Source organism: Rissa tridactyla, chromosome 23, assembly GCF_028500815.1.
Source record: "Rissa tridactyla isolate bRisTri1 chromosome 23, bRisTri1.patW.cur.20221130, whole genome shotgun sequence".
In the NCBI taxonomy this organism is placed as follows: Eukaryota; Metazoa; Chordata; class Aves; order Charadriiformes; family Laridae; genus Rissa; species Rissa tridactyla.
The window spans coordinates 3,151,509-3,162,548 of NC_071488.1; the positions used below are offsets into that span (position 1 = coordinate 3,151,509).

The following is an 11,040-nucleotide window of genomic DNA, read 5'->3' on the forward strand; positions in this document are numbered from 1 at the left end:
CCCGACCCTCTGCCACCCAGCCGAGATGGATGCTGGCACCAAAAGCCCCGCGCGCTTCCCCGGCGCAGTGGCCCTGGTGTGACAGAAGCAGATGCCGAGGCGTGCTTCCGCGTTGGCAGCTCCATCCCGCTCCTGGCCGGCTCTTCCGCCCGTGGGAAGCAGCGAGGCGAGGGCAGGACCTGGCAGCCACCCTGGCAGGCGGAGTTTGCAGCCCCAACGCGTCTCTCCTCGTGTTTCCCCGGTTTCGGGGGGGATCTGCCTGCCCTGGGCACCCCCACAACATGCCTGAGGACACCACCGCTTCCAGGCTGCGGCTCGCCGGGCTGTCCTTCCTCCTCCAAATCCTCACCATCATCCTCTTCGCTGTCTTTGTGCGGTACAGCCCAGAGAGCGGCTCCGGTCCCTGCTCCCAGCAACTCAACTGCAGCTGGAAAAACCGGGATTTGGGTTTTCAGCATCCCCGTGAGTACCCCCGCCCCGGGTGGGTGCAGAGAGCGGCTTTACCTGGTCCCCAGGCGCTGCTGAGGGGGGGGGGGCACGGGATGTCACCGTGTCCAAGCCCTGTCACACTGTCCGGCTCGCAGACTCCAGCAGAGGAGGGGGAACATCAAGGCACAGGGTTGGGGTACCGGCGCATCCCACCCAGGAGGATGGGCGGAAAGCAGACACGCTTGCAAGGATTTCCCACGTGCTTGGACAAAGCCAAGCCCCAAACAGGGATATTTGGGTCTAGGACGTGCGTTTCAGCAGCGGGAGCACAGAGGGGATAGCTGGGTGCAGCCGATAAATCGATAAATCGATAAAGCGGGGGTTGTCCCGCCATCCCCCGAGGCGGGGGAGCACGGCAGCTGCTCCTGGCACTTTGCGGGGGGCTGGAAAACTTCCCACCGACCTGCTGGGTTTGGCAGCGCCAAGGGATTTGCACCGAGCCCCTTTCACGGAGGATTCGGTTCCCTCGGTGCTGCCGCAGGATCCAACGCCGGGCTGCTGGGGGAGAAGGGGTTCCGTCCAGCCGGGAGCATCCTCCTGTGCGCCCGGCATTGCCGCGGGACCTCCTCCTGGGCTGGGGGATGAGGGACCGGTCCCGGCTTCTCCGAGGGAAGGGCAAGGCTTGGGTTGGAAAGGAGCATCCGGAGCGCCCCGGCCGAGGTGGGGGAGCTGAGCCCAGCCGAGCCACCTGCCAGGGAGCAGGGACCGGGCAGGTTCTCCCGGTTTCGCCTGCCCACGTCACCCCACCCAGCGCAAGCAGTGACTCACGGCTGCGGCGCGGGCCCGGCGGGGACAAAGGGCATTTGGCCCAAGTGACAATCAGGTCCCCTCTCCTCTGTTTTCCCACCAGACCGGTCCCATTTTCCTCTTCCTCTTGTCCCGTGGAGCGGGAGGTGACGTTTCCAGGGGCAGCAGAGAGGTCCCGGGGGGCGGCTGACATCTCAGAGCCACCTTCGTGCTGGTTTTAATGGGTGCAGACGGCTCTCGGCCGCCCCGGGAGGTTTCTGGGCTGCAGGGTGACCCGCGCGCGGGTACCGCGGGATCCGCAGAGGGTGGTTGCGGAGTGGCAGGGGCCGCGTCGGGCAGGGACAGCTTTGCCTGTCACTAACACAAGTGACACCCGCTCCTGCTCTCCACTGGAGGTCTCCAAGGGAGATCCGAGGCTGGATCCACCACGGTTCCAGAGACACGTAGGTGGAACAAGGCTGATTTATATCCGCTGAAGCCTTCAGGTCCCCAAAATCTGTCAGGTCAGGGGGTGTCTGAGCCCCCTCGGGGGTCCCGGCAGGCAGGAGGGTGGCTGCCTGCCCCCGACGCCTCCAGACCCATCCTTCTGCCTCTGCCCTGCCAGGTTTCCGGCATGTCCACCTCCAAGATCTCCTCGGCTTCGGGCTCCTGGTGGCTTTCCTCGGCCGCTACGGGCCAGGCAGCGTGGCCATCAGCATCCTCGTCGTGGCCTTCGCCATCCAGTGGGCCGTCCTGATCCAGGGGTTTTTGTACTTCTTCCTGAATGGCAAAATTTACGTGGGATCTCAGAGGTAAGGCAGGAGGGAGCTGCTGCCGCCCGGCCGCCATCGCTCTGGCTCCAGCCCTGGCACACTGGCTCCCTCCTCTGTAAAACTCACGGCTCTGCTTTGGAGGAGGGTCATGAGGACAAGTAGCACCAGGTTTCTGGGTGATATGAGTCCCACACTAGTAAGGGCCGTGTAAGTACTGCCGATGTCACAGCCAGGCGTTTAGGGGGGCACGCTGGCCCCCAACCCGCCTCAAGCCCAGCCGTCCCTTTGTCACCAACACCGGCAAGGCTCGGGCTGCCCCTTCAGCTGGCGGAGCCGTGGGACGCGGGGCTGCGGGCTCAGCTCCCGTCCCGTCCCCCCCCCAACCCTGCTATCCCCAGCTCCCCCGCTCGCCCCCCGCCCCCGGCAGCGGTGGGTCCAGCCCCACACCTTCCCCTCTCCTTCCCAGCATGGTCAGTGCCGACTTCTGCACCGCAGCCGTTCTGATCTCCACCGGAGCTCTCCTGGGCAGGGTAAACCCCGTGCAGATGCTGCTGCTCACCCTGCTGGGAGTCACCCTCTTCAGTATCAACGAATACATCCTGCTCAGTCTCATGGGGGTGAGTCAGTGACGGGGGGGGCCACCAGAAAAGGGGGCAACCACGGGTTTAGGCTCCTCATCTCAAGACCTGCCTCGTCTGTAGAGACAAATCCCATATCCCACCTTCCCGCACGTTGTTTTTCTCTACTCACCAGGTGAGTGACAGCGGGGGCTGCTTGACCGTCCACACCTTTGGTGCTTATTTTGGCTTGATGGTTTCACGGATCCTGCACCAGCCTCATATGGACAAGAGGAAAGAGCAGCAGGACACGGGGCACCAGCCAGACGTCTTCACTGTGCTTGGTACGGAGCTCAGATCTACAGCGCCCGAGTCATAGACGTGGCGGTGGAAGGACCATCACCAACATTAGGACAGCGTGGCTGTGGCTTTGACCAGCAGAGTCCTGCAAACCATCAAGGACAGAGGTCCTCCACCTCCCTGGGGACCTGTCCTGGGGCTGCATCACCCTCTCCAAGAAAAAGCTTTTCCTCGTGTCCAACCTGAACCTCCCACACCGCAAACTGTGGCCACTTGCCTCTCCTGGCACTAGCAAGGAGTTTCCTTCCCATGAGGGATCAACCCCAACATCAACACCTGCCTGTTCCACTTCCCTGCAGGAACCATCTACCTGTGGATCTTCTGGCCCAGCTTCGCCTCAGCCACCACGGTCCATAACAACGCCGAGCCCTGGGCAGTGCTCAACACCTACTTCTCGCTGGCGGCGAGCACCCTGGCCGCCTTTGTCCTCTCGCCTGTCCTCTATGAGGAGAGCACCCTGCGGATGGTAGGTCCTCTCCTGGGACAAACCCAAATCTCATTCACCACCCACGTCCTGTCCTACAGGGGTGGCGAGCACGAATACACAAAAGGGGCTGCCCGTTAGGCTTTCTTAGGTTCATTAAGACCCAGTTTGATCCCTGAGGAAGCCCAAATCCACCCAGCCCTATGCTGATGTCCTCCATGGAGCCAATTTCCCTGACCACGTCCTGCTCCATCAGGTTCAGATCCAGGATGCCACCTTGGCTGGGGCGGCTGTGATGGGTATGGCTGGGGAGATGCTGGTCACCCCCTTCGGGGCCCTCATCGCGGGGTTTCTGGCTGGCTTGATCCCCCCGCTTGGCTTCAGATTCCTCACGGTGAGTTCTCTGGGGACACAGGTGCCAGGTCAGGGGACCACCCGCCCTTTGGGGGAGGCTGCATCGCCAACCTGCAGCTCCCAAACCTGCAAACACCGAGCTGCTGCGCAGCCCCCCACCCCCGGCTGAGCATCCCCCATCCCAACCCCAGCTCTTCCTTACGCTTTCCCCAGCCCGTCCTGCGCTCCAGGCTGAAAACCCAGGACACGTGCGGGATTCACAACGTCCACGGGCTGCCGGGGATCCTGGGCACCCTGCTGGGGACGCTGCTGACGGCACTGGCCACTGCCGATGCTTATGGTGGCAGGTGAGAAGAGCCAGAGTCAGGGGTGGCAGGGACTCCGTGCGCCAAACTGGGGCCACCACGACCCCTAAAATCAGGGATGCTCCATGCACCCCCTTATAGCACATCACCTGGAGCCAGGAGCACAGCTCCCCATTTCCCTGCTGGGGAGAACAAGCTCCCCAAAACCCCGTCCCTGCTCCGGCTTGCAGGCTGGAACTCGTCTTCCCGCTGGTGGCCCAGGGCAGCCGGACGGCCACCGACCAGGCACTCTGCCAGCTCTGCGCCCTCCCCGTCACCCTGCTGCTGGCCAGCCTCGGGGGCTGCCTGACGGGTGAGTTTTGCCTCCGGTGGGACGGGACAAAGGGTGCGAGGGGCAGGGGAACCCATGGATTTTGGGGGGGAAAAGCCAGGAGCAGCCCCAAAGCGGACATTTGTCATCATTTGAGCCAGTGATGTGCCCTCGTGGCCAAGAAGGGCAATGGTGGCCTGGGGTGTGTTAAAAAGAGCGTGGCCAGCAGGTGGAGGGAGGTCATCGACCCCCTCGGCTCTGCCCTGGGGAGGCCACAGCTGCAGCGCTGGGTCCAGTGCTGGGCTCCCCAGTTGCAGAAGGACGGGGAACTGCTGGAGAGAGTCCAGCGGAGGCCGCGAGGATGATGAGGGACTGGAGCATCTCCGTGCTGGGGAAAGGCCGGAGCCCTGGGGCTGTTCAGCTGGAGAAGAGCAGGCTGAGGGGGGATCTCCTCGACGCTCAGCGAGAGCTAAAGGGCGGGGGGCGAGAGGATGGGGCCGGGCTCCTTCCAGTGGTGCCCGGGGACAGGACGAGGGGCAGCGGGCACAAACTGGAATATTACGGTTCGTCTGAATATGAGGAAAAACTTCTTTGAGGGTCCCAGAGTCTCCTGCTCTGGGGATATTCCGAACCCGCCTGGAGGCGACCCTGCGCGACCTGCTCTGGGTGACCCTGCTCTGGCAGGGGGTGGGACGAGGTGATCCCTTCCAGCCAGTCTGGGATGCTGTGAGCAGTCGGGGAGGGCAGAGCCCAGCATAACCCCCACCCCCACCCCCCCCCGGTGCCGGTTCCGGGGCTGTCCCCGTCCCCGGGCTCCGCGGAGCCCAGCCCGGCGCTGCCGCTAGATGTCAGGGGAAGCCCAGCGAGAGGAGCCGCGCTGGGCCGGTCGCCCCGCTCTCAGACGCCCTCGCCCGGCTTTCGGGCATCCTCAGGAGCCGTCCTGAAAACGAAAGGGCTGAGATCTCCCCCGGACACGCGGTACCTGGAAAACCCCGGCCTCCGAGAGGTAAAGCTGGGGCTTTGCTGGTGAAAAAAAAAAAAGGGGGTTGCGGAGCTCAGGCAGCCGCAGGGGGTGGATGCTCCCCGGCTGCCGATACCTCCCCTCCTCTCGCCGCAGCGTTTAGGGTGGGAGGCAGCTTCGTTAAACCCCCCACCCAGCCCCGATTTGCCCCCAGCAGGGCCCATTTCTGCCCCCCTCCATGTCTGTGCCTTGGCGCAGGTGGCCGAGGAAGGAGGCGACCGCAGGGCGAGCAGAAAGGAGCCGAGCACCAGCACCTTGGTCTGATGACCCCGACCCCTCGGTGAGGTCCCGCACCACCGGGTTCAACCCTCTGCCGGCATCGCCAGTGCCGGGCAGCTTCTGGCAGCTTGTATTTCCCAGCAGCCTGCTCCGGAGACGGCCAGGTTTGTCGCCAGGTGGGAGCCAGCTCCCGGTCCCAAAGGTTTTGGGAGCAGTCGGGTGCCCACAGGCCTTTGCAGGGTGAAAAGATGCCGCAGTGATACGGGTGCTTGCTGTGGGAGCGACCTGGCTTGCTCCAGGGACACCTCGGGGTGTCCAGACTTGGCTCAGCCACTTCCCCTCTCCGCTCCGTGCCTCAGTTTCCCCAACTACGGCTCTCCCAAGAGAGGAAGGCAATGAGGGGGGGCTGTGTCGGGGAAGGGGCTCCACGGAAACCAGCAGAGACTTTCTACGGACACTTTTGCACACAACAATTAAAACACGGTGATCTTTTGCAGTTTCAGGATTTACCAAGTGAATTTACACAGAACGTGCCTGGCTTTGCTGCCCGAGTTTCCTTCAGGCTTCTTTCCAGGGAGGAAAGCAGGACACACACACCCCCCCACACGCTTCACCCTAAAGGCTGGTGGGTTTCATGGATTGCCCCATCCCCATTGTGTCCCCCCCCACCCCCAGGGGGGTACCCTCCCGGAGCCTTGGCCACTGCCTGGAGCAGCCAGTACCTGGGGGGCAAGAGCAGGGTGACACCGGGGTCCCCCGCACAGGGGTGACCCCTGCCTTCCCCTGACCACTCATCACCTTGCAGCGGGGCCTGGGGCCAAAAAATGTCCCCCCTCCCCAAAACAGGAAAGTGGCCCCCAACACGCAGCCCCGAGGGATGCTCCCCTGGCCATTGCAGCCCCCCTGCTCCCCGGGACCCCCGGCAGCACCCAGCATCCCATGTCCCCACACGGCCCTCGCAGAGAGGGTCTCACCCTGCCTGCCCCATGTGCGGGCAGCAGCCCCCAAACCTGCCCCAGAGCCGCTCGGAGCACCCTGGGAACGTGTCAGCTCCCAAAGGCCAGGGGGACCCTGCAGCACCTGGAGCAGGGGCACAGCCCCACAGGGCACCCGGGGGGGTGATGGTGGCCGTGCCGGGGGTCCCCAGTGGGACCCACACCCCCAGGGGCGGCTGCCAGACGCTTTCACACCTCCAGTGCCAGACTCCAGCGCTCGCCATGGGGGGTTCCCGCGGGCGCAGGCGTCCCCAGCTGCCACCGCTGTCCCCCGGGGAGGGGACGGCAGCCCCGTCCCACGCAGAGGGGACAGGGAGTTCAGGGCCAGCGCAGTGAGGTTTGGGGTCAGTGGTTTGCTACCCAAAGTGGCCACGTTGGGGACCATCTTGTTTTAATACCTGCTGCTGTTGAAACACATTTTTTTTTAAATTATGGCATCAAAGATGAAAAAAACCCCAACTATCACCTGGCTGACGGCTGACCATAAAACACTAAACCATAAAAACCAGAAAACATTCCTTTTTAGGGATGTTCTAGAAAGGCTCTTTATCCTTTCTAAAAGGAATTAAATCAAACTAGAGAAAATTTGGGGTCTGAAGCATTGCTCCACAGCAGAAATTCAAAACTTCTCACTTTGATCGAAGTCAAACCATCACTTTTAACTTGTCCAGTTTCAGCTGTTCGTTACAGAAAACCTGGTGAAACCACCACATTTGCTAAATGCTTCGGTGCCACCGAATTTCCACGACAAAACACGGGGAAGCGGGCCACGAGGAGGCTCCGTCCCTGCTGCCACCGCAGGCCCTGGGGAGGGTCTCCCTGTCCCCGCTCCGTGCAGAGACCCCAGCCCCACTCTGCGCTCAGGTCGTGGGGCAGGACACATCCCACATCCCCACAGCACGCACCATGCTCTGGGAGGATCATAGAACCGTGGAATGGTTTGGGTGGGAAGGGACCGTAAAGACCATCCTGTTCCCACCCCCTGCCCTGGGCAGGGCCACCTCCCACCAGCCCAGGTGGCTCCAAGCCCCGTCCAACCTGGCCTTGAACCCCTCCAGGGATGGGGCAGCCACAGCTTCTCTGGGCAACCTGGCCCAGGGGCTCAGCGCCCTCGGAAGAAGGAATTTCTTCCCCACATCTCATCTCAATCTCCCCTCTTTTGGTTTCAACCCATTCCCAACGTCCCGTGGCTCCCCTCCCTGCTCCAGAGTCCCTCCCCAGCTTTCCCAGAGCCCCTTTAGGGGCTCCAAGGTCTCGGCGGAGCCTTCCCTTCTCCAGGCTGAACAAGGATGAAGGATGCGAGAGGGAGAAGCGGCACGAGGGCTTGTGCCCCGGTATGGGGCTGCCAGGCTCCACCCAGCACCCGCAGCCCCGGCGTGTGGGGCTCACCCCCAGCCCCACGTCGCCCCCTCCCGCCTCACCTCCTTCCCACCCCTCTCCTCCTCTTTCCCAGGCAGCCCCTTTCCCCCCTTTTTGATCTCCTCACAGCACGTTTCAAAAGGAACCCACTGCGAGGGGAAGAAAAGCCCCTCCAGTGAGATCATTGCGAGACCCCCAGACGCAGGGCTCGGGTGTGAAATGGACCTCCCTCCTCCTCCTCCTCCTCCTCCCCTTGCCCGGCCCCCCCGGCCCCTCTGAAAGGCTGTTATGTTTTGTAATCGGATTAGGGGAGCCCTGCGCCCTCCCTGCTCCCATTTACCAGCGCGACCAGCTTGCGCGCCGCCACTCTTCCCCGCAGATTGTTTAAGTGAGCCGGGCGCGAGCGGCGAGCTCGCCCGTGCAGCGGCGAGGGTAGGTTGGGCCGGCGAGAGCCTGAAAGGTTTAGTCAGCGAACAAATTGCTTCTCTGTAGGGGCCGTTTTCTTCCCCAAGTTGAACATAATGATGGCAGTTTGGCGAACAGATGGTGCAGCCTAAGCAGATAATCCCGCCGGCCCCGCTCGCTCGGGGAGAGGCAGCGCCGGCTCTGCCCGCGGCTCCGGGGGCCCGTCCCGGGACAGGCAGGTCACTGCGGTGGCTGGGTGACAATCACACCCCGGAAAGGCACGAGGAGCTTGGGCGAGCACCCCACCTTCACACCTCTTCTGCTCCCAGGGTGGTTTGGGTGCCAGACGCCGCTCGTGCCTTAGTTTCCCCAGCCCCGCTCTCTGCTCCGCCGCTTTTCAAAGCAGGGCTCACCCCGCCCCGATGCACCGCGAGACGGCACCACTTTCCCTGCCCAGGAGCGGAGGACGGCTGAGAAAAAGCTCATTTTATTCTCATTTTGCCTCTCCCTCCAACGATACTCAAGATGCAGAAAGAGCTGGAGACGCGAATTCCGGCAGCTCGCAGGGGCTGGGTGCCCGGCGTGCATGTGTCAGGCTCAGCCAGGCTGGGACCTGCCAGCAAAAGACTTTTTTTTATTTAAAATACACCAGCAGGAAAAGCCCGAGGCCCCGCCAACACGACGCGGGCAGGGGAAGGCACGGACACATCCACGTGGAGCAAGCCCTGCCTGTGTCACGCCAGCACCAGGGACCCCTTCCCCGCGCCCGCAGCCTGCAGGACACGCTCCAGACGCGCCACATCGCATCCCTGCTTCCCGGGGGGGTTGTTTAATTCGTGTTTTCTCCCCCACACACACCTCTGCCAGCTTTGTCCCCTGGGATGCCCGAGGCTGACAGCTCCCTTGCCCTCTCCCGCGGCAGCCCAGCTGCCAAGAGACCTGCCGAAATCACCTCTTGCTAATGCAGGAGCTCCATCAGCTGCTCGAAGGGGGTTTTCCAAGGAAAAGCAATAACAAGATCTATCTGTTACAGCTGGGGGAAACTAAGGCACACAAAGAGGCGCCCGAGAGTCCATTGGAATTAGAGGCAGGACAAAGCCCGGACTCCCGGCGCTCCTGGCGTACGCGTCCTTACACATCCACAGCCCCCACCGTCTCCCCACCCCCAGGAACAGCTGATGCCGTGTGCTGTTTGATAGAAAGCCAGCTAATCATCTTTCCCACCTTCGTTAGAGTGTGAATCGTTAGCCGAGCGACACCTGTAAAGCTCCTTGTCAGACGAGGCTGGTGCACACGTCTAATAATGGGCACCATATGGGAGAGGGAAGGCTCGGGAGAGGAGCAGGGGCCCGACCATCTCCGTGATGAACAAAGAGCAGCGCCTGATGGCTTCCCATCGCGGCAGAGCATCACCAGCACCGGCGCGGGGGCCGGTTGGAAGGACCGGCAGTTCTGTGCTGCGGCAAGGGAAGAGCCCGGGCAGCGCCGGCGGTGGAGGAAGAGCCACCGCTCATGGGACTAAACATCTCGCTATCCGTCTGAGCGGCCCCTGCCCTTTAGAAAACAAAACCAAAAAGCAAACCACTTGAGGGTGTGGGTTAAAGGCAGGAGAGCCACCGAGCCCTGCTCCCCACAGCGCACCCAAAGCCCGGGGCCGGGGGTCCCAAACCCGCCGAGGGACATCCCGCCGTCCTCGGAGCATCCTCTCCCCGCCAGCCGGGCACAGGCCACCCGTGGGTGCAGACTTCCCGGGACCCACGGGTTATACGGTGACGGAGAGGACACGGCGTGAATTAGGGACGGGTCCCTGCCTTGGGGCTGATCCAGAGTCGCCCAGCCTCCCTCCCTGACCCCAAACTTGGGGGACAGAGCGCAGCCCCCCTCTGCCAAGCCACCCCCGGGACAAAAGCCCCCACCATCTTCCACCCGCTGCAATTAAAGCCCCGTTTTCAGGCCCCCATTCATCGCCAGCGGCGTAATGAGCCTCCGGGCACCATCAAAGGGGGCAAAGCAATTAAAATCGCTGGTGGCCGCATGGGTGGCTCCGGCCTTGGCTGCTGCCGGCCCGTTTCGGGGCAAACAGGCAACGCCAGGGCGGGCAGCGCCTGGAAGCGCCGCCTCTCCACCGCGGGCGAACAATCGGCTCGTTCTTTCCCACGGGTTAAAAGAATAATAAAATAAAATAAAGAGGGAATAAAGGCCCCCAGTAAAACTGGGAGTCAAGTTTATTTACAAACTGAATATGAAGTGAAGGGCCCGGAACAAAGGTGTTATGTAAGGGACAGTCACTAAGGGGCTCTTTACCCACGCTAATTGCCACTTGCTCCGCGATATCCATTTATCTTCAGCTGAAACGGCCTCCTCGGGCTCGCGGGTTCAAGCACCGCTTGTGCACGAAGCTGCCCGCACAATTAGCCCGCGGGAGCAGCGGGCGATGCAATCCCACCCCCCGACCCCACCGGGAAGCCTTGCGTCTCCCCCCTCAAAAAAACGGGGATCGTGTCCGGAAGAGGTTGGATGTGCCGACGGCTTGGTCGGGAGAGATGCTGCCCTGCGTGGGGTTTCGGCATTGGTTGTGTAATGGGGAGGGACGAGAGGGCTCGGTTCTGCTGGAGAAGACCTCCAGGTCCCTGCATCAGCCCTGCCCGAGGGGTGACGAGCAGCAAACCCTCACGGGCTGCCCACGGGAGAGGCTGCAGATCAGAGAATCAGGGAACGGTTTACGTTGGAAAGGGACCTGAAA

At 62.6% G+C, this 11,040-nt stretch overlaps 1 protein-coding gene across 1 annotated transcript; it reads left to right on the plus strand.

Annotated features, from left to right (window-relative positions):
- The first annotated feature begins 281 nt into the window (after positions 1-281).
- RHBG (Rh family B glycoprotein) lies at positions 282-5,634 on the plus strand. The gene is made up of 10 exons (XM_054182759.1): positions 282-462; positions 1,841-2,027; positions 2,455-2,605; positions 2,742-2,889; positions 3,205-3,371; positions 3,586-3,723; positions 3,897-4,030; positions 4,219-4,340; positions 5,231-5,304; positions 5,518-5,634. The coding sequence occupies exons 1-10, from the start codon at positions 282-284 to the stop codon at positions 5,581-5,583; spliced, it is 1,368 nt and encodes a 455-aa protein (XP_054038734.1). The 3' UTR covers positions 5,584-5,634.
- Positions 5,635-11,040: the final 5,406 nt, after the last annotated feature.

Coding starts and splice junctions, on each gene's coding strand:
- RHBG (XM_054182759.1), top strand. CDS start 282: ATGCCTGAGGACACCACCGCTTCCAGGCTGCGGCTCGCCGGGCTGTCC. Junction 2,028..2,454: donor ATTTACGTGGGATCTCAGAG/GTAAGGCAGGAG, acceptor TCTCCTTCCCAG/CATGGTCAGTGCCGACTTCT. Junction 3,372..3,585: donor AGGAGAGCACCCTGCGGATG/GTAGGTCCTCTC, acceptor CTGCTCCATCAG/GTTCAGATCCAGGATGCCAC.